The sequence below is a fragment of the Danio rerio genome, chromosome 6, assembly GCF_049306965.1.
Source record: "Danio rerio strain Tuebingen ecotype United States chromosome 6, GRCz12tu, whole genome shotgun sequence".
Classification (NCBI taxonomy): Eukaryota; Metazoa; Chordata; class Actinopteri; order Cypriniformes; family Danionidae; genus Danio; species Danio rerio.
Window position 1 is genome coordinate 26,546,647 of NC_133181.1, and position 23,705 is coordinate 26,570,351.

At 35.1% G+C, this 23,705-nt stretch overlaps 2 protein-coding genes across 6 annotated transcripts in view; both read right to left on the reverse strand.

Moving 5' to 3' along the window:
- Positions 1–757: 757 nt before the first annotated feature.
- si:ch73-389b16.1 lies at positions 758–4,939 on the reverse strand. Its single transcript, XM_002662421.7, has 2 exons — positions 4,524–4,939; positions 758–2,164 (listed from the first exon to the last, which is right to left on the reverse strand). The coding sequence occupies exons 1-2, from the start codon at positions 4,708–4,710 to the stop codon at positions 1,947–1,949; spliced, it is 405 nt and encodes a 134-aa protein (XP_002662467.1). The 5' UTR covers positions 4,711–4,939; the 3' UTR covers positions 758–1,946.
- An 8,698-nt stretch (positions 4,940–13,637) lies between these two features.
- The window catches only part of btbd8 (BTB domain containing 8), a 51,347-nt gene continuing 41,279 nt past the window's right edge, over positions 13,638–23,705 (reverse strand). For 4 of the 5 annotated variants that reach the window (XM_068221969.2, XM_002662430.8, XM_073954077.1 and 1 more), the window contains exons 13-19: positions 22,383–22,512; positions 21,355–21,416; positions 19,297–19,864; positions 18,494–18,584; positions 18,278–18,399; positions 16,311–18,182; positions 13,638–14,508 (exon numbers count right to left, since the gene is read on the reverse strand). In XM_068221969.2, coding sequence (XP_068078070.2) covers positions 13,985–14,508; positions 16,311–18,182; positions 18,278–18,399; positions 18,494–18,584; positions 19,297–19,864; positions 21,355–21,416; positions 22,383–22,512 — 3,369 coding nt within the window. In that variant the 3' untranslated portion in view covers positions 13,638–13,984. Of the gene's footprint in view, positions 14,509–16,310; positions 18,183–18,277; positions 18,400–18,493; positions 18,585–19,296; positions 19,865–21,354; positions 21,417–22,382; positions 22,513–22,809; positions 22,959–23,705 lie in introns of those variants that run through there. The other variant, XM_073954078.1, reaches the window with a different exon arrangement.

Consider the following 23,705-nt stretch of genomic DNA (forward strand, 5'->3'; position numbering starts at 1 on the left):
ATATACATCGCACAATATAAATAAAACATATTTTAATATGAATATCAGCAAATAAACACCCTTAATGTGTTTTATGGCTTTATAAATATTTTTATGGTAAAACTCCTGAGATAAATCACTTATATCTCTGAACTTTAATAATAAATCTATATAAAATGCTGAACGTCCCACCTCCTTTATTCAGTTGCAATGACTTCTGGGACTTCTAGAGTGAGTTCGATGTTCAGGTCTGTATCAGTGCATCCTCGATACCAAGAACACATGCGGGAACTGTCATGGGTCCTTCGTTCTTGTGGTCTTGAGTTTTGGAACTGAATTTTGGCAGTTGAAGATGACGTTACACGAGAACTCGAGGAGACAAGATTGCTGAAGAATGGATATTGAGAAACAGGCATTGTTTTCCTCATTAATGTACACACAGCACGCCACATTGACTGAAAACAACAGAATTGTTGACATTTTTGCAGATTTAATAAAAAAGAAAAACTGAAATATCACATGGTTCTAAGTATCCAGACCCTTAGCTGTGACACTGAGGTTTTTAACTCTAGTTTAGTGAAGTATTTGTTTTTCTGCCATGGGGCTGTTTGAGTTTCTTTTGTTAATTTAATAAAGTGTGCATTGGTTCCTCCATTTGGTTTCTCAAATGCCTAAAGCACTGACAGTGAATGTCCAAGCATTAATTATTTTTTAAATTGTTAATATATTGGTGTCTGAGATGCAGAATGTAGTTACACAATCATGATTTTGTAAAAAAAAAAAAAAAAATGCTTTAATGTGTGACATGACTAAACACTGACATAAACATCTTCTCAATACAAAAGAGTAGAGGCTTGGACCTGGAAAGTGTTCAGTTTTTCACAACTTAAAATGCAGGTAGGAAAGAAAAAAACAATTTATCAAGAACTCCATTTCATGACCACAACTAAACCTGACAGATACTGCATTCTACTTGAATGTATACTGACACCTATTGGTGTGGATGTACCATGCAAAACAACAGTTTTTAGCTTTCATCTCAAGGTGAAGTGAGGTCAGGTCACTGCTGTTAAAGTGTACCTCACTAGTAAGGGTTGAATGAGGACAGAAAATATGAAAGAACTTCAGACAAAGCAGAGGATCTGAAAAGTAGACTTAGATCTTATGCAAGAGCTCCTGGAAGCAACATGAAAAAGTGAGCTTTGAGATAAGGGAAGGAAATGCACTACTGAAATGGATAAGATTGATGTTTTCTTTTCATAAAGTCTATAACCTGAAGGACAGATCAATATTTTAATGAAGAAATGTATACACAGTATGACACACACAACCTGTAAAGTTCAAGTACATTACTGAAATGCTGATTAATATTCACAATGAACCTACATGTGGTAGTTCATAAAGTCACAGAAGAAAAGAAAACACAAAACAGCTGGAACTATGAATATGGCTGACTAAAACATCCATATTAAGAATTACTGGACTCATTTCCCACTTAAACAATTTCCACTAAAACAATTTGTACACAGTCTTACAATTAAAAAAAAAACACTTGCCTTAAGCATTCAAATATAAATTAGCCCATTAAAATGTCAAATATGACAGGCTGTTAAATTTGTTTCACAAGTTAACAGGGCATTCAGTAGATGCCTATATACTTAAACTGTAAATTAAGGTTTAAAGGCGGCATTTTGGTGACAACAGAAGATAAAAACAGGATGCTATCATAGGCCAACAGTAACGTCAGAACACCAAAATGGATCTTTGTAGTGTAAACCGATCATGCCATCTGTTTGAGTAACTGTGGCATGCTTAAAGAAGATATATTTGGTTCATTCCTTTACATTACAGTGTGGGCCAGAGTCATTCTAGATGTGCGTTTAAGCAGATATTTGAGATGAACAGCATATAGTAAAGTCTTCATCCGATGAGAGAACTGGATCGGGTGAAGGAAAGCTGGTGGAGTCTCACCTCAGACCTGCTGCCAGTCTCTGCATGGCGGCCTCGCGCTCCTCTGATCTCTGCTGTGAGCGCCTCAGGATGTTGCGCAGCTCCTGCAGGTGGTCGAGCGTCCCCACCAGCTCCCCGCGCACCGTCTTCATCTGACTCTCCAGCAACTGTGTGCGGTGCAGAGAGTTACGACGGTCTCGCTTGCTGCGCTGGACCTTCTGTTCGAGATCTGACACTGAAGAAAACACACTAAACAGTCAGACTGAATTGCTTTGTTAGCATGACAATTATGAAATACAAGATACAGTTGAAGTCAAAATGATCAGCCCTTCTGTGAATTTTTATTCCTTTTCAAATATTTTTACAAATTATGTTTAACAGAGCAAATAATTTTTCAGTGTTTTCTATAATATTTTTTTCTTCTGGAGAAAGTCTTATTTGTTTTATTTCGACTAGAATAAAAGCAGTTTTAAATTTTTTTAAACTATTTTAAAGTCAATACTCTTAGCCCCCCTAAGCAATACTTTTTTGATTGTCTGGTGAACAAATCATCATTAAATTATTTGCCCAATTACCCTAACTTATAATTAATCTAGTTAAGCCTTTAAATTGTACTTTAATCTTATTACGGGTATCTACAAAAAAATATCTGGTAAAATATCATGTGCTGTCATCATCATGGCAAATAAATCAGTTATCAGAGATAAGTTATTAAAAATATTATGTTTAGAAACGTGTTGAAAAAATATTCCCGACGTTAAACAAAAATTGTGGACATAAATACAGTGGGGCTAATAATTCAATAATTTTTCATAAAAAGAGCATGGAGGGATATGCATTATTCAATAAAGGCCCATATATTTTCTATTAAAAATGTGAATTATTATGCATAGATATAATATTGATGTAGACATATACACTGAAAATAAAATATCTTAAATAAGTTTAAACAAATCTTTGGGTGAAACAAAAATACATTGGGTGGGTCAAAATTTGTTTATTTTTTTATGAAATAAATCATTAAAATATTAAGTATAGATTATATTGTATTTTGTTTCCTACAGTAAATATATCATAACTTTTTTTAATTAGTATTATGCTACAGTAAGTATTTAATTTAGACAATTTTACAGGTCATTTTCTCAATTTTTTATTTTATTTTATTTTATTTATTTATTGTTTTGTTTTTAACCCTCATATTTCAGATTTTTAAATAGTAGTCTTTGCCAAATACTGCCATCTTCTAACAAAGTTTACATCAATCAGCTTATTTTTTTAATAGTTTATATCTTTCAGGAAATGTATAAATCTCAATTTTAAAAAAAGTTACACGTATGACATGTACACACATGGCTGTGTTGTCCTGGGTCACATCCACAGTGCTCGGCATATATAAGTACACCAATAATTAAATCTATATATTAAATTCATTTTTTTAAAATAGAAAGCTATACAATATTATTAATTGTTTCATTTTTTTTTTCGGCTTTAATAATCAGGGGTCACCACAGCAGAATGAGCAACCAACTTATCCAGCAGATGTCATTCATCAGTGTGCATATATATTAATCAGTACTGGAGCCAAATCTGGAGCTTATCTAACAAAAGTCACGATAATGGTCCAAAACTAGTACACCTAAATGCATATGTTATCGAAAAGTAATAAATGCAAATTTAAAAAGAGGAAAAATCTAGAGAAGCAAAAAATATATTAATAAAAAAAAATTATAGGTTGTCACTTTATTTTTTTTGCAATATTTTGCTTGAATTAAATTGTATTATCTTTCACTTTAAAAAATATGTTTGGTGACTAATATATTATTTTAATAAATATATATGTTTAGTAAATCATTTTTTTTTAATGCACCAAAATACAATACCTTTATTCACTGAGCAATGCATAAAAAAATGTCATCTTCAAATTGGGGTGTACTCAATTTTGCAAGCACTGTATAAATAATACATTTACAAATGATTTACAATAAAGTTACAAATAAAAAAATGCCATTGTAATTCAAAATTCATATTTTGATCTTATTTTAAGTGGGGAAAAGAAAAGAAAAACACTGAATAAGAACTTAGATAAGTCTGTCTATGTAGCAAACACACATAATAAAACCAATAAAAAAGTTTTACATTTCTTTTCATTTAGGTTATGTACCATGTTTTTCAGATGCCAAAGTGATTCATACCCCTGCAATGTTAAGCAATTTTTTTACTTAACTTTTTTAGTTGATTTAAATGAACTTTTCTAGTCTCAACTTGCATATATCCAACTGTCTGAACTTTGTATAACTTAAAAAAAAAATTGTTGAAACCTGATTAACTGATTATAACAAGTAACATAAAATATTTGTTGTCTTGACTTTTTGTCATTGGATTTTTTACAGTGTAGCTTAAAACTAATTTTGGACTTGTATATTTCCACAGTAAAACAGCACAAAAGACTGAATAAACTGCAAATAATTTTTTTGCATTTAAAGCAAAATGTATTTTACACTTAATACAAGATTAAAATTTGAGAATTAAATCTAAACAGATAAATTTTAGGAACTGCCAACATTTACACATTCACAGACAGTTGAGATACCGACCCATAGTGTCCCCACAGCTTTGACTTTCTGTCTCCACTTCTGTCTCGTTCTTCTTTTCCAGCAGGCCTTTGGTTTCTTGCAGCATCTTCTCCATATGAGCCAGCTGAGAGGCTTTGGCTCCACTGGCTCGGCGGATCAGCAGCCGCTCTTTCTCTTTCTCACTCAGATCATTCTTACACTTACTCATCTTCTCTGCTTTGTGGTCAGGATACCAAACCTAAACACTTTATAAAGCTGGCAGCGAGGAAAAAGAAGGAAAAAAAGACTCCTGACGGCTGAATATTCACCTTCAAACCTGATTTTTAAAGAAAGACGAGTAGCCCATTGCTTTTTTTTCACCTAACGCTAAAATGATTTCCCCATCTTTCAGTTCATCTGTATCATCCGCAGCAGTTCTGTAACCAAACAGTCTGTTTGCTAAATATCAGAAGATGGTCATCTTTTATACTTGTTGTTGAGAGCAAATTCAGCCTGCAGGCCAACAAACAAAGAGTGAATAGAGAGCTGTGGCAGTCATGAGATCAGCCTGATTCACAGCCTTCAGCAACACGGCCTTTTACATTTCACCACATACTGACTGATAATACATCCAGAGATTCTGGGTAAGTCAAAGTAATAATAAACACTTTTAGTCAGTGCTAAAATGCGGCTGTTAAATCTGATTTTTACACAGCTACAGGAGGCATTGGCTGACGTAAGGGGAAGTTCAGGTCTCCATGTGCTTCACATTCTCATTTCTTCCTTCATTTATTGATTATGCATGCTGGGCTTTGACCTGTTCAGAAGCAACATCAGGTCATTTGACTAAATCTGTCCTACAGTGCTCAGCATATATAAGTACACCCCTCACAAATCTATCTTTTATATTCATATTTTCAATAGAAAGCTATACAATTTTATATTTGCGCATACATTAGATTTAGTCAGTACAAAAGCCAAATCTGGGGCTAATCTAACAGTAACTTACGATAATGGTCTAAATATTAGAAAAATATTAAATACAACTTTTAATTAGAGGAAAAATCAAGAAAAGCAAAAACAAAAAGAAACGATTTTGTTGAAATTTTGTATTTTATTTATTAATATTATTATATTTTGCTTGATTTTTTTGTGACTAAAATATTATTTTAAAAATATATCTGTCTAATTAATCTGTTTTGTTTAAATGCACCAAAATACATTGCTTTACTGAGAAATGGATAAAAATATTCATTTTCAAAATAGGGTGTACTCAATTATGCTGAGCACTGTATATACAGTAAATTGACAAGAAACATCATTATATTTTCATGAGGATTTTTTTTAACTCATGTTACAGAATGTTTGATTTTAGCATACATTTAATTTGTGAGACAAATGAAATGATTTTTCTTGATAATTAGGATTAGGCAGTATAACATTGCATATTAAACTTTATGAGTCCATCTCAAACTTACACCACAAATAGACAAAACTGGGAGTCAGTGTAAAGACCAAAGGACAGGTGTGATGTGCTCTGATTTTCTGGTTCTGGTCAGAATAATGACAGCAGCATTCTGGATGAGCTGCAACTGTCTGTCTGTCTGTCTGTCTGTCTGTCTGTCTGTCTGTCTTTCTGTCTGTCTGTCTGTCTGTCTGTTTGTCTGTCTGTATGGCTGATTTTTTTTTTGTATGTTGTTGTTGTTGTTTCTTTAACGCAACTATTAGCTATCTTCTGTGGGTTATGAATAATATATGGTAATTCAAATAGTTTAATAATATTTATTTGAGTTTTGAAAATCATCAAGCGACCCCTAGTCATTGTCCCGCGACCCCCACTTTGAGAATCACTGCAATAAACCATTTCAATGTGGTGATGCCATTGGCCCTCCTGCTTGTAAACATTTCCTGCTTGTAAACTATTCCATAACTGTAAAGAGACAATTTAATCACAACTTAACAATAAAACAGCTACCATAACATCATTTATGAATATGTAGAGCTTTTTGAAATCTCTGAAGCTAGGCAAACTAAAAAGTAAAGCAGAATATAGGACTATATTGTTATTGTTTATATGCCTTAAAATGGTATATAGTGTTTTCAACTAAACATTGATGATTATTTTCCAACGTTGCCTAAAAATGCAAACTTTGGCAATAGAAAACATTACATGCAAACTACAAAAATTATAACAAGAGACAATTTTGTGAAAACTGTAACATTATTGCATATAACATGTTCAGTCTATGGCCATGACAACAGTGCAAACATGTAGTGTTTCTTTACATCATGAGGTCCCCTGACAAGAACAAAACCTTTTCAGTGTTTTTAGTGGTTTTCTTAGATCCATTTATGGGTGTCTGTGTCTTGTAAACACACCCTTCAAATTTCAAAACTTTGCATGTATGTTCATGTCTCCAAGTAGGAACATTTTTACAAGATTTAACCTAGGTTAACCAGTGTTAATGTAAAGGTTAAAACAGTGTGTGTGTGTGTGTGTGTGTGTGTGTGTGTGTGTGTGTGTGTGTGTGTGTGTGTGTGTGTGTGTGTGTGTGTGTGTGTGTGTGTGTGTGTGTGTGTGTGTGTGTGTGTGTGTGTGTGTGTGTGTGTGTGTGTGTGTTTCAGCTTGTGGATTGAAACAAGTCTCTCTCATCTGCCAGAAGGCACAGTATCTCTTCATGGCAATAAGAACCAAAATAAACACTCTTAACCATAGGCTATTCATCCTCCCCAAAGAAAGAAATAAAAAAAAAAGCCCTACTTCTGTCAGCAGTGTTTTCTTCCCCGTTCAATCTCATGCTGAAGACAGTTTAGTCAGTTATAATGACACAGTCTTGTGATGAGTCACAATCACTTTGTTAAAGCATGCTTGGTCAGTAGGAGACACAGGTTGGATATCTTTCCACATGCTGGGACAAGAGTTTCCCTCTCTTGGACAACATGGTGACATATCACATATATATATATATATATATATATATATATATATATATATATATATATATATATATATATATATATATATATATATATATATATATATATATATATATATATATATATATATATCAATTTTAAGCCTATTTTACTCTTTTCATATAGGTAACATAACACATACTTTTGCATTTCTTTCCTTAAAAAGTAACACAATTAGTTACCATTTTAATTGACTTAGATTGTAATACTGTATTTTTCCCCAACACTGCTTAAAAGGTTAACCAAGTATCTTCAGAATAATACCATTAATTACTTAGAGATAGAATATAGATTATAGATCTACAATTTTGTCTATGTTTTTGGTTCTCAGAATGTGAAGACGTGTTTACATTGCTCTCTTACTGTGGGTTCAAGTAGGCGGTGTTGTTTTTGTCACTTGTTAATTAAACTATATAGTTTCCAACATATTTGAAAATAAAAGATTTTTATATTAATAATAAAAATAATAATAATTATAATAATAAACTTATACATGTATTTAGCACTTATCACACTCAAAGTGCTTTACACATTTTTTGGGAGAATCTCCTCATCCACCACCAGTATGCAGCATCCACCTGGATGGTGGGCAAATTTGGCCCTAATGCCCCAGTATATTGATTGGGACTCTGTACAGCTCAGTGGGCGCTGTCTTTCAGATAAGATGTTAAACAAACGTTAAATTACAGACCTTTACAGTAAAATAACAGACGGTAAGAAAATAAAATTTAAGAAAATTTCTGTAATTACTATCATCTATCATCTTGTGGTAAATGTCTGTAGCCTAACGGTTATTTTACGTTTCTTTTCTGGCAAAAAAAATAAATAAATAAATAAAATAAAAATAAAATAAAATAAAACTTAAAATAACAGATTTTTTTTTTTACAGTGCAGATTTACTTTATACGTTAAAATTTATAGGCCCATTGCAACCTTTATTAAATAATAATAAATATATATATATATATATATATATATATATATATATATATATATATATATATATATATATATATATATATATATATATATATATATTTTAATATTAAAATGTAATTATTTTAGTTTTAATAAAAACTAGTTTTACACTAGCAAATAAGCACCTTTAAATAAATGTAATTTAAAATAATAATAATAAATACATTTAGCCTAAATTCACTCATATACCTCCTTTACTGGGCTTCAAATTGCAGTCATCTTTCCAGTTGCATTTCAGTGATATATAGTTATATGTAGGCTATTTGAGGGAGAATGAACAACACATTTCTTCTGGTTTCTTTACACCCACTGCACTCTTCATCTCAACACTGAAACCATTGTAGCATCCCAAAACAGATTTACCGATTAAAGAAACATAGACCAGTTTAGACTCAGGACCTTAGGCGTGTGCCTTCTTTTAAAAGCCTCCTTTATTGGCTTTGATCATCTAGAAATATCAAGTTCTAACCAGACCTGGACAAACAAGGCTAAATGTGTTGTGATGTGACGTAAGATTACATTTCTGGTAACTGTCAACCTTACACCGAGATGTGAATCTAGAAAAAAATGTCATGGGCTTTTTTTTTTATCTTTCTGGCATTTTTTCAAGTTTGTGAGCGACGTTGTGTGTCTCTTCCACTCGCAGGAAATGAGGAATAAATATAAGGATGTTCGCTTTATAGTTTTGGGCTCTGCACAACAGCTGCTCCAGACTCAAACTTCACATCTTCTTTCCATCTGCAGAAAACCCCATTCCTCCTGACAGAAACACAATGTAGACTCCAGAAACCTACTGTAACTTGCCACTAAAAAGACATATGAGTTTAGGCAAATGGGTTTCACAGTCTTAATGGGATTACTGAGTCTAGAGAACAGATGAGCTGTTGATTATGTAACTTGTACTACCACACTCCTCAGATGCCCATATGCCGCAGCGCTTGTAAATAAATAGATGAACAAATAAATAAACAAATAAATAAATAATGAATTAATCCACTGAGTCAAACATGGTAGTTGGCTGTTCCTTTCACTGTGGCAACCCCTGATAAATCAGGGACTAAGCCTAAAGAAAACGAATGGATAATAATTAAATAAATAAATAAAAATAACTTAGACTTAACATAGCATTTATATATTCATTCATTTATTCATTTTCTTTTCAGTTTAGTCCTTTTATTAATCCAGGGTCACCACAGCGAAATAAACCGCCAATTATCCAGCATGTTTTACAAAGCAGATGCCCTTTTAAGCTGCAACCCATCTCTGAGAAACATACACACTCATATATTACGGACAATTTAGCCTACCCAGTTCACCTGTACCACATGTCTTTGAACTGTGGGGGAAACTGGAGCACCCGGAGGAAACCTACGCGAACTCGGAGAGAACATGCAAACATGCCGAAGCTCGAACTACCTACTGCGCCACCGCGTCACCCTATATATATATATATATATATATATATATATATATATATATATATATATATATATATATATATATATATATATATATATATATATATATATATATATATATATACTGCAACTCTTATGATTTAAAGTGCTTTATTTTAAAAGTGTTTGTTAAATGAGTATTCCTAGGCCTAAATGTAAAATGTAATATTGTTTAATAGATTCTTTCTGACTGCATAATATAATAGAAAGCTGTCGTTGTATTATAACTAAGTATTATAAAAGAAAAGAGTTATTTAAATATAGCCTAAAGTTTAGGAATGACACATCTATTATAAAGTATGGTATTAACATCGTGCTTTCTTCTTCGAAATCACTCTGAATTGAGGTTCACAGTAATATTCTCTGCTTTTCTCATTAAGATCTTCTGAGAACCATTAATCTATATTTTAGCTATATTTTTATTTAACATCAGTTTTCTCAAACTGACCTGCTCTTACTGGCTTTCCTCTTTTATTGTCAGTAGCTTAACCTGTCCACTAGATGGAGACAAAGATAGACCACCACAACCAAGTCACAAGGTGATTTTAATGTTAATACCAAGTGGAACATTTAACCGTTTTGTATTGTTTGTAATAATATAATATAATATAATATAATATAATATAATATAATATAATATAATATAATATAATATAATATAATATCCCAAATGATGTTTGACAGAGCAAGGAAATTTTCACATTATGTCTAATAATATTTTTTCTTCAGGAGAAAGTCTTATTTGTTTTATTTCGGCTAGAATAAAAGCAGTTTTGAATTTTTCATAAACCATATTAGGGACAAAATTATTAGCCCGTTTAAGCTATATTTTTTCTCGATAATCTACAGAACAAACCACTGTTATACAATGACTTGCCTAATTCCCCTAGCCTGCCTAGTTAACTTAATTAACCTAGTTAAGCCTTTAAATGTCTCTTTAAGCTGTGTAGAAGTGTCTTGATAAATATCTAGTAAAATATTTACAGTCATATATATTTTTATATATATATATATATATATATATATATATATATATATATATATATATATATATATATATATATATATATATATATATATATATATATATATATATATATATATTTACTATTCAGAAATAAACACATGATTTATTACTATTTAAATTTGACAAAAGGTGCTATATTGAAATAAGTACTATTAAATCAAATAAATACATACTGTATTTATGTTTACTTAATTGTACTTGTTAAAAGATGCACTTTTGTCTAATGAATAAATATTAGTATATTTTTAAAAAGGTCATGGCACCTATAAAATAGGAACAGTCGAATAATAAACATTAAAGTTTCTAAAGAATGAGCAGTATCTAGGTTTAAGTTTAGCCCTTAATGTAAAATATACTACAAATGAACTACTAACATTAGTTTGAAATTAAACATTAGTACAACTCATATATTAAGGTGTTAAAACGGCTTACCATTATTAGTTTTTTATTTTTATGTAGGCCTATGCTTCAGACAGATCTACATTAACATAATTTCCATAGCAGGCATTACAGCAAGTCTCAGCACCTTGTCAGACTGACCTGATAGTGTTGTGAGCAATTACTGTATGTGTAATGACACATCTGTTATAGATTTTTAGCGGACTTGGTTTGGCACACTGAACAAGTGACAGCACACTCATTTCAAAGATTTGACAAAATAGATTTGAAAAGGTTCGGAGCTGAGGTCATGAAAGAGAAAAACTACAATACAGTTTTCTAGCTGAATTAGGGGCGTTTTGAGGACACCTCCTTGCCATTTTCTAAAAAAAAAGATACTTTTTCTCGAGATACTTAATTTTCTTTTGCAAGGACACGGATGAATGATTTTCTCTTCAGTCCTTTTTACCACACTCAGCTAGATAATGTGGACGCTAGAGAACAGACTCGTTTAGCATGGGCTACTTTCTCTGTCCTCAAATCCTCGTTTACTTGTCCAAAAGATAAACACAGGCCTCTGTATGAGCTAGGTCTCGGAGTAAGATGAATGTAATTCCAAATCCAGTCATCAAGGTCATATATTCTCCATAAAATGAGGTGGTACAATACAATAAAACCAGAAGTTTATTACACAGCATAAAATGCACAGTAACCATAAAAACAAATATCAGATGTTAAATGTGACTAAATTTTTCTTCGTTAGGTAAATTAGGATTACCAATTTTTCCCTACTTGCTTAAAAGTAGAATAATGAGAAAGATGTTGTTTGATAATTTTGTATAGCTTTTTTTTGAAAGTCAAAAGTTTGCATACAATAAGATTAATATGCCTCTGAAAAGGCCAGATGTTGGTGTCAAGATTTTAAAAGTTTCTGATTTGCTAATTGACAACATTTAAGTTACTTGGAGGCACAACTGTAGATTAGTATTTAAGGAAAACCTATAACACACTGCTTACTTGTGTGAGACCATGTGAAAATCAAAAGAAATCAGCCAAGATATCAGGAAGAGAGTTGTGGACCTTTATAAGTCTGATGGAACCATAATGACCAGCGTTACATTTAAAGGACAAAAAAGGAAACTTACAAGCCTAGAAACACCATCCCAACTGTGAAGTATTGGGGTGGCAGCATCATGTTGCGGGGGTGTTTTGCTGCAGGAGGGACTGGTGCACTTTACAGAATAGATGCATCATAAAGAAAGAACATTATGTAGAATTATTGAAGCAACATCTCGAGACATCAGCCAGAAAATTAAAGTTTGGCCACAAATGGGTCTCCCAAATGGACCATGACCATAAGCAAAATGTGGTTTAAGGACAAGAGAGTGAAAGTTTTGGAGTGGCCATCACAAAGCCCTGAACTCAACCCTATAGAAAATTTATGGGCAGAGTTCAAAAAGTTTGTGTGAGCAAGAAAGCCTACGAATACGACTCCAGTTCTGTCAGGAGGAATGTGCAAAAATTAAAGCAAAATATTATAAGAGAGGCTTGTGAAAGGATACTCAAAATGTTTGACCCACGTTATTCAGTTTAAAGGCAAAGCTACAAAATTTTGAAAATGTACAGTATGTAAACTTTTGACTGTCTTTTTAAAATTCTCATTATTCTGGCATTTAGCAAATGTAAATTATTTTGGTAATCCTAGTGAACCTAAATAGTAAACGTTTAGTATGATTTAACAGCAGACATTTTTTTTAATTGTTATGTGCCTTTTAAAGTGTATGTACATTTCTGTTTTCAACTACATATTTTAAAAAGGTAAATGTATAAAAAATATAGATCTGTAATCTATAAATCTACTGTATAAAAATATACCCATAAAAATCAAATTGACCTTCAGATGATCAGCACCCCTTGATGTTTTTTTTTTTCAGTATTGATGAGAATTTTTAATTGGATATATCACTGAATGACATTAATGAGAACATTGCAATACACTGATAATAATTGAATTATTTGCATCCTTACCTCATTATTGCTTTAAAACATTACAGTTTTATGGAAGCTACATTTATTATGCCAGGACAATTTTTGCAAAACCTAAATATTTAACCAAGTTTATAAAAAAAATAAGATTTTACTTTTCATTTCACATAAAAAATTGCATTGTGTATTGCAACAGTTTTTCAACGTGTAGAAATGTGTTTCTCAAAAAATGACCCATTTTTTAAATGATTAATTGATTTTTATCAAATAACCTATATCACTATATAAAATTAATAAGTAAAATAATGATAATAATTGTAAAAATAAAAAAGATAAATAATTAAAACACAAAGATTTTATTTATTATTTATTAAATACAACAATGAATGTAAACCAGATCCACTTGTATACTCTCTACACTTTTTTTCTGAAAACATTTGAGAAGCATCGTCATTCAAAGACAAAAAAAGAGCAACAAGAAAAAAAGCATTTTTGGTATTCTACAAAGATTCAAGCGACACCCATCAAGTAAACAATAGAAAACTGCCCACATGCAAAAAGACTGAGGTCTTTACCCCAGTCCTTCATATATACAACGACAAACAAAATGACATGTAAATTCAGACAACTTAAGCTGCAACTGATCTGTATTTCTCCCCAAAACAAAAGGAAGAAAGGGATAACCCTGTCCAGTTCTGCCGTCAGTGATGCGTCTCCAGCTCAACAATGGTCCACTCGCCCTGCGGAGAAGCAGCATCTTCAGGAGAGAAGCTGGTCACAGTGATGCTGGTGGTGGAGTCCTCCAGTGGAGAAATAAGCTCGGCCCAGCGCTTAAATGTCTCCTTTTCATGATACAAGTAGTCCTGTTCATTCAAGCAGTCTCGAGACAAGGACAGCGTCTGCTTGATCAGATACTGTGCCAGGTTTAAATCTTCTGGGACTGAGTTTATGATGCCCAGATTGGACTCTTGTTCAGACATTAGCTGTCGAAGCAGACTCCAGTCTCTCTCTGCAAACTTACTGCCTTTATTGTTCATGTCTTCCGCCTCTACTCCTCTATCATCCTGAAGAGAATGGTCCTGTAGGTGATCATTGCTCTTGTCCGCATCCAAACTTTGTTCGAGGGCTTCTCCAACGTCCATCTCATAAATGGGGGACAGGGCTTTAGACGATCGCCGCTCATGTGTGCAGGTTTGATCCAATGTGTCACAAGCATCAAAATCCCCTAAAAATAATTGACAATACTGCACAATGACCAAGTGTTTATCCTTATGTGGGCTTAAAAAAAAAAAACACACTGGAATTTTCTTGAAGACATGCGTTGTTTTGAACTCCACACAATGTACAGAATCACCCCTAGTGCAACTGTGTCCTCCACAAGCTTGAATTAGACTGAGATGAAATAAATTACATCATTTGCCTTTATGACTATATTGTCATTCATCAATATTTAATATAATGACACATGCATTACAATTAAAGCAGATGTGCAGATCTAAAGTTATCCATGTCTTAAGTTTCCACGTTATCCATGGATCAACTTGGGAATTTAGGATAAGGATGGACAGCTGCCATAAAGGTGATGCACAGAGGAAAGCCTACACTGAATGTGTCTCTTTTGTTCACAAGTGCTAACAGTAAAAAAGGCATGTTTTTGCCAGCTGCTGTACCTCCAGCATAACTTGTTTTGTGTACACACAAATGATCTGAATTCTCTGGTTTAGATTGAACCAAGTGCCTTTTCCCCCTTAAATATACACACTGAAATATAAACAAGCACTAGAGGTGTTTTTGAGTTCATCTTTTACTTAAAGCTACACTGAAAATATGAGGAACATGCTGGCAAAAGAGTGCTTATTGCTTTACTTGGCAAACTCTAGATATGCTTCTTGTAGGTAGATCGAAAACTCAAGCAAACCCAATAACAGTGATTGGAATCATGATACAACTGTGAAAAAAGAGAGACATAATGACCTTTAAGATTTTATTTTCTAGACACAACATAGAAATAAAAGTACTAACTCTACAAAAATACACTGAATTGAAAAAAAAATCTACAACATAATCTAGAACTCACAAAATGGTTTTCTACTACAGAATTACAAATGATGTGATATGATGTGAATGATAAATAATAATAAAAGTGACACAAGAATGGTACAAACATAGATGTGATTGCATAAATGTGGAGAAAATAATAATAAAAGAAAAATGATCATCAATAATGAAGCCTAATAACAGCATGCAAGGTTCCCTGGTTTGATGACTAAACAGACAGTCTTGAAAAATTAGACAGCAACACACTCAACATTGATATTGAGTATTAAAAAAACACATTCAAAGCATAATGGCCTTTGTGTAAGGTGTGGTCTGTTATGTGCAGAATAAAAATGATGTTTAGCTCATTGTATAGTTGTGCATATACGTCTATATATCAATAGATTTTTCATGGCCAAGTCACACGGTGTTTGTCTTTTGCATGATGATCTCTTATGGAAAAGTCAACACTTCTTGACTTGGCCTACGAGGAAGAAGCTTACCATTCAGAATGGATAATGACAAACAAACAAAAATGACTGAGGATTTGGGTTCCTATATATTAAGTGCTCTGATACAACTGTGACTGCCCAACCATGCCACATAACAGATGGTCTGACTCAGCATACTACGCCACACATGGATAGATATCTGACTGTAAAAAATTAAGCTTGTAAACTTGTTTGTTGAGTTATTGATGGCATAGTGACTCAGCGAAGGCAGTTTAGTTGTGTGTATAGCTTATTGAAGTATTAGATTGCAAACAACAAACATTTAAGGAAGAGAATTAAAAGAAGCGGGGAAAGAGGCAGTAGTGTGCTACTAGCTAAATCAATGAGCTATCAAGATTTATCCAAGTGAAGATGAGTGAAGGTCAAAGGAGTTGTCTGAATATTGGATTTGAATGGGTCAGGATGGGAGACTGTGAGTGGATGTTTCTGAGGCTGCAGTCGGAGGGGTGGTGGGGTGGGCTCTAATGTTATACATTACCTGCTGGAGAATGTGCAGGCGAGCTCACAGTCAGTTGTGGCTCGGGTAAGTCTAGTCGCAATTCAGCTTTTCTGCTGTCTTTATGTTTGGCCTGGGGATTGCCATATTGTTCTGCCAGTCGAAGGTCCAGGTGACTAGGCCGCTCCTGTGCTGGAGCGTCACTGGTGTCTTTGTCTTGGACAGATGTTTCAGATTGATTAAACACACAATCCTCTTGTGGGGACCCTTGGACCTCTGTCAGGAATACCACAGGTTTGGGCTCCTGTTGGATTTCCTGGTGGTTAGAGATTTGGTTTCCCTTTACTGTGCTTGTGAATTGCTGGGAACAGTTGTCTGTCTTGTTATTGTAAGGTTCGCTGTCGAAAACATCACCATGTGTGATAGAATCACCAGACTCTTGTGTTGGAGTCTGGGCACCTCCTTCTTCGCATCCGAGCTCCTCACACTCATCCACAGATAGTAAAACAGAGCGCCGAAAGTTGGAAGCTGACTGGTACTCTGGTTGCTCATTCTCTTGGTCTGCTTGATCTTCAAATGCAAGGTTGACAATACCCTGAAACTGTGGAGGTGGCTCTGCGATTGGAGGAGCTATACCTCTTGGAAGCACCTCAACTTCCGATCTTTCATCTTCAGTCTCTTCTTCTTCCTCCTCCTCTTCTTCCTCTTCCTCAGAGGAGAAAAGTTGGTGGTCAGGTACACTCTTTAAGTTTTTTAATGTGGCATCCATTTCACAAGGTTCATCCTCCATTGGCACTTCATCCTTTCTGATCCACGATCGTGGTCTTTGTCGCCCTACCTCTTCTTCACTTGTAGTCTCTGCCTCCCGTCCTCTGAGCCGTACCTCAACACGTAGTCCAGCACCACTCTCATAAATTTTGAGCTCCTCAGGTGTGCTGGTGTCACTGCTGCTCCGCCCCAGAAAGTCAGGGCAGCGCATAGTCCCACATTTTGAAGCACCTCGCTCATTGGAGCAACAGTCATCATCCTGTGAGCCACCAGCATCATAATCTTCTGATCGTGGCTTTATATCATCAGAAGACGTTGTGGCACTGCCAGTCTCTGACTCCGGGCTAACCTGAGGATGAAGCCCATTCCATGAGTCTTCTAAGGGTGTTTCAATGCTTCCTAGACTGCAAGGTGTATCAGGAGGGAGGTCTGAGTCCTTTGAGTTCATAGAGTTGAGGCCCTGAAGTAGCCCAGAGGAACTGGATGAAATAACATGGCCTTTGGCCAATTTACTACTCACCTCACTCTGTCCAGAAGCACATGCTGGCATGTGTGGAATAACTGATTGAGTTTTCATCTCTGTGCTACTAAGTTTACTTACAGGATCACTATTTTTGTCCATATTATTAACCTGTGTGGAAGTTGCTGGTATACTCTTGGAGACCACTTCTGGCTGGTCTGGTACTGCCGGGTTGACTAGTGTATGTTGCTCTAGGACTGAAGAAACTTCAGAACCACCCATACAAGATGTATCATCCTTGCTTCCTGTCTTACCTTCAATAGAAATTGTGTTCAACTGCTGTGTGGCCTTTTTTAAGTCTGAGTGTTTGGGGCTGGATACTGAATCTTTCACAGCAGAGCCTGTTTTTTTAGATCCAGCAGGTGTTGGATTTTTGACTACCCCAGAGGGTTTTACAGATGACTTTGCAGGAAGGGTTTCTGGAGCCTTGTGTTTAGGTCCTGTTTTGGCTGAAGCAGCAGGTGTCTGCTTGGAGGAAGACGTAGAAGCTTTGACGCTTGACCTTGACTCAGAGATAGCTTTTGTTGTCTTCTTAATAGTAGAAGGTTTAGATATATCTTTCTCTACCTCTTTTCTTGGCAAGGCAGGCTTGCTAGAACTAAGAGTTGAGCCAAGTCTGGATGAAGCTGTTTAAAAAACAAAACAAAGAGGACAATATTAAAGACATTTCTATTAATATCAAATTACTATTAAATCCATTCTGAAACTACACATTTCTTACCTTGGTTGTCTGAAAGGCCTGACACAGTGCCTTTGCTCTTTGGATCTGAACGAGATGCAGGAGTTCCAGATACTGCACGGCTGGTTGTGGTAGGCTTAGCCTTGCTTGATTTATTTGTGGGGCTAAATCAAAACAACGAAAGGGCAAAGGTTGGCAAACCTGGAAAAAGTGTAGATAGCTGTCCAAATGGCTGATTGTATTCACATCATAACTCACCTGCTAGTCTTTTCTATTTCAGGTTTTTGAGCAGGTTTAGACAGAGGAGATTTTGTTGTTGCTTCCTTGGCTTGAAGTTTTGACCTGAGACCTACAACATAAAACATTGAGTTTTCATAACAATGCATAATGAAAATACAAAATATTAACCCTGTAAAGTTAAATTATTTATGTATATTTTAATGTACATTGCTTTAATCTAGTTAAATCAAGCATTATTCATCAAAATACTGCTCCCAGTACATTCAGAACAAGAGGTATTACAGCAAGTTGTGATATTTGTTGTACCTCGTAGTAACCTCTGTGCTATCTAAACCTAGACTCCTTAAGAACTGTGAGCAAGGTAACAGGCAAGTACATTTTTAGTACGCCTAAGCAGCTTAATGATGAGCTAACTCTGTCACACCCAGCTAAAACCCACTCTGCTGAGTGCAGACTCTGACTCACAGAGGAATCAGTACCAGATAAACACTAAAAGGAAAATAGGAGCAATGACTTTATTTTACATACTATATTCAGAACAGTATAACATTCCCTCGTTTTTTATTCATCTTTCACATATTCATTTTCTAACTTTTATATACACTTTTTTTTTTTATTGACTTTAACATTCGGGGACAGAAAAGGAAAATCTTGGATTCACCTATTTTAAAGCCTTTTACAGGTCTGGTTGTCTGCAAGTACGGTTATACTTGCCCTGGATTTATGGAAAACCTTCACAGTAAACAAGGACTTGCTCAAAATGTAGATTCATTAAGTGTTGTTTGTGATCTGAAGGTAACGTTGAAGCAAAATAAACTCACCTGTTGGTGTACAGTGGCCATTGTTGCGTGGGCTACCAGTGCTGTTGTCTGGTGATGTGCTTCCAGAGTTAGAAAGAGCATTGCTGGCTGTTTCCTGAGTCAGATCTTTCCCTGACATTGTGTTTTTCTGCACCTTGCCTCCTTTAGCATGGGCTGCTGAGAGATCAGATCCAGCAGCAGAAGACTTTGGCCTTGCTCCTGGGTTTGGCTTTCTGTCCAGTGCTGTCTTTCCTGTTGGTGAGCCACGGGCACCTGAAGCAGTGGAATTCTCCCGTGGAGTGCCACCAGTAGTGCCATTCAGTACCGGTTTAACAGTAGATGTAGTCTTGGCTTTAGCTGGCATGTGAGTTGGCTTAACCTTATCATTCTTGCTTTTAAGCGAGGTGTTGTTACTAGCTTTTGTTTTCCCAGAATGAGCTGTTGGCGCAAGAGCATCAGACTTCATGGTGCCTGATGCTGCAGCTACAGATCTTGCAGGGGAAGCACGTGGACCTTGTGATACCTTAACAGGACGACGAGTAGGACTATCACATGGGGATGAAGTGCCCGAGAGGCATTTTGTCGGCTTCTGTTATGGCAGAGCAAGAGAGAATATAAGGCTATGATGGCTTTGCGCAATAATAATCAGATCAGCAACCCATTTGACACACTAATCCCAGACATATAAGAACATAAAGCACAATACCATGATCTTTGGATTAAGGGATAAAAAGCACATTCTTGCAAGTCACAAAATCATAACCAAAGCACAGCTGTTTTTTTAACCCAAGGTCTTAGTATCCACCACTTAGGTCATGGTTTCCGCTACGTTCATTCTTCCATGGCGGGGCACTACACCAAAACTCATCTCGCCTTGGATAAATTACAGCTTCTCATTCAAAACATTAAGTCGTTGTTTTTATTTTTAATAGCAGGTTATAGTCGCACCAAAAAGTATTAAAAGGTAAGTGAATTATAACAGCGCAAACTTTTCTGTTATCGTAGTAGAGCTCTGCGTTATTTGTTTAACCCTTTAAGGTCACATACTGAAATACTGACTGACAGGTGCATGATGTGTAAGGCTAGCAAACACGACATAGCTTTTTAGTTAAGATGAACACAGATCACAGGTCTATGGCTCTGCATACAATGACTTTATCTTGCTGGAGTCTATAGCTGTTTCACTTTACTTTAGGACGCATTAATGCCGCTCTGTAGGTCTAATGGAGACATTCATGAATATTCCTAGCATATCTAATAAATGTTGGAGACAAATTTGTTACATAAAAGCACTACATCACAATTCAGCAGTGTTTATTTGAGAGCGCACAAGAAAATATGCAATTGAGCAGCATAAATTTGAGGGTGTGCAAAAAGATGAGCACGAACAGAGGAAATCAGCATGCAAGCAAAGAGATTTGCATGCTTGTATTACAAAAATGTAATCTCTACTTGTAAATACTGTGCTCACGCCATTTTTCATTGAAATAACGATATAGGTAGTTGGTAGATCTGTGTAAAAGGCCTGCCACCACAGCTAGAAAAGATCCTAGAGGAAACACTGTAGGTCCTATACACATATTGGTTTATTATTATTATTATTATTATTATTATTAATAATAATAAACCTGTCCTAGTCAGACTACTATCTTCTGTATTGTTTTTTAAACCTTTTTAAAGTTGTATATTGTTGACTTCTGACAACAACAGCTGCGAGGCCTGCAGTGACAACTGAAATACAGCTGACAAGAACTCTCATTGAGAATCCAACCTGTTTTCAGTCTGAGTAATTCTGCACCACACATCCCTGAATCAACCTTAAGACTGCTGTGATGAGACAGCACCCATACAATAGCAGCTTTTCACATTAGTTCAATCAGGATGTCTTTCAGTAAAAGAAAACTTTAAACAATCAAAACTTACAGCAAAGCCAACTTCTTTAAATTACATTATTTCTAGTTGTCAACCAGTATTGTTTATTTTTAATGGTTAATAAACAGCATAAGAGCACTTATGTTGTGCAATAATTACCCTAAAAATTATATATTTATCTGTTAATGCAAATCTTAAACTGATTACCTGAGAGCTGGAGAGCACAGGTTTTTTTCCAAGCCGTCTGCAGTCTCCTTTATCAAGAGCAGCTAGGTTGGTGGAGGGAGGAAGAAAATAAAGACTAATTTTAGACTACAGAGAGCTTTGAACATCAATTAGAACATCCACTTCTCCATAATCAAGGTTTGCCAAATATTTCCTCAATCATACACAGACACTTGCAATCAGTCATAACCCCAATCAGTGAAAGTGGCAGTGTAGCACTGATTCCAATCTCAGATAGACATCTAGCCTTTGATCATCTCCCAGCTTATCCAGTCCATCCTTAACATCATCACAACAAAACGAAAGATCTAGGCTTCCTTCCCAGCAATACAACTGAGCTGATTTCACTGCTGTCACCCCAGAAAACAATCCAAATCATGGATCAAACAGCTTCTGTGAAGGAATGCAGCGATGTGTTGGCTTACGGATGCTTTGCATATGAGGCTCCAGATTTGACTTTACATATATGGGAGAATTTTCAGAAAGAAGAAAGTAACCATAATAATGACAATGATAGCAATGTATAATTAATGCAAGTATGTTTCTGCCTTCACAACAGAACAACACAAAACCTTTTGTATTTAACTGTGGACCCTATTCCACAACCCACTATGAAAATGATCAATGTTTTTGATATAACTACAGTATTCTAAACCTCAATGTTCAAAGCAGCATAGAGTCAAATTAAAGGGATCATTTTACATTTTACAGACAAAACCTGGAGGCCATTCTCTAGCCATCTTGTATAAATGCAAAGAAGGACTCTCCATCACTGCACTGGGCAACTGGAGACAAAATAATAATCATAAAAAAGCACCCCCTCCTCTCACCCATGAACACAAGCTCATTCTGACTGCTGCCTGTTTATGAAAACTGAGCAGGCACAGAAAACATTCTGTCTTCTAATCTTCTGATATTTTTTATCCTCTTTCCAGATTATTTACTTTAAAATTCCATTATGTTTTCTATGATTCAGCTAAATTCTTACCTCATGTCCTTCCTTTCCTTACCTGCAAGTATTTTTTCTCGATGTCTTGGTTGCAGAGACTCCCATCCTTGTGTGTGTTTAACCGCAAAGAAGGACTGAAGCAGGAAGGTCCAGAGCCTCATGCGCAGCAAACACAGCTCACGCCTGAATGGCTACCGAAGGGACAGAATGAGTGAGAGAGGGTGAGCGAGTCAGAGGAAAAAAAAGAGAGGGAAGGAGGGAGGGTGGAAACAACAGCAGGAGAACAAGAGCCAATCAGCAGCTGCTTGAAGACTGGTTGTCTTGGCAACCGATCGCCGTTGCCTCCCTCTAACCCTTAACAGGATCCTCTCTAGCTAAATGGATGATGTCAGAAGCAGAGGCTTGTGTTCCCGCCTTCTGCACCGAATGATCATTAAAAAAAAAAACAGATTCTCCCTCAGCTTTTCCATCCGGAATTCATTTCTCACCCTGTCCTGCCCAGCTTTCCTCTGTAATGGACATTGAACCAGATTAGACATGGCCACACCCACGACTCTTGTTCTTTCTCAGCTTAATCCATTCTGCCATTTCCCCTGGGATATCTGAATTAACTCACAAATAGATAGGAAGTGACAGAAAAATAAATAAAAGCATTAAATGACAGACAGACAGAGAGAGAGAGTTAGAGAGAGAGAGAGAGAGAGAGAGAGAGAGACTATGAGCAGGAGAGGTGAGGTTCTTTAGTATGACCTCTTGTATTTGCAGTGTCACTTTACTGTAATCCAGACCGGGCCTGGTCACATACATTAAGTCTAAATCCTGGGATCAAATGAAGTTCCTTGTATACATGTAAACAAACACACTGTGCTCAGCGTTGCACCAGGTCCATTAAAACAAAACAGATTTATTAAACAGAGATATTCAATAAAACAATATTTTAGACATCAAATATATTTAGAAATTAAAAGAATTAATTAACAATTAAATTCAAGCAAAAAAAAATTTTGTTTCTCTTGACTTTTCTCTTTTTTTAAATTTGTATCTAATATCTTTCTATAAAATATACATTTTGGTGTACTAGTTTCTGGACATTTATCGTAAGACATTTTGTTAGATAAGCTCCAGATTTGGCTTCAGTACTGACTAATCTAATCTAATGTATATGCACAAATATAATATTGTATCGCTTCCTATTAAAAATATTAATTTAAAAGATATTATATATGCTGAGCATTGTAAATTATATATTAAATATATTATAAAAATGTTTTATTTTACTCTAGAGACTACAGTTTCCTATTTTTTCCCTTTGTTGCAAATATTTCCTGGTGTAACTAATGTAGCTAAATTAGACACAGATGAACTCAATCAGTTACCAGTACTG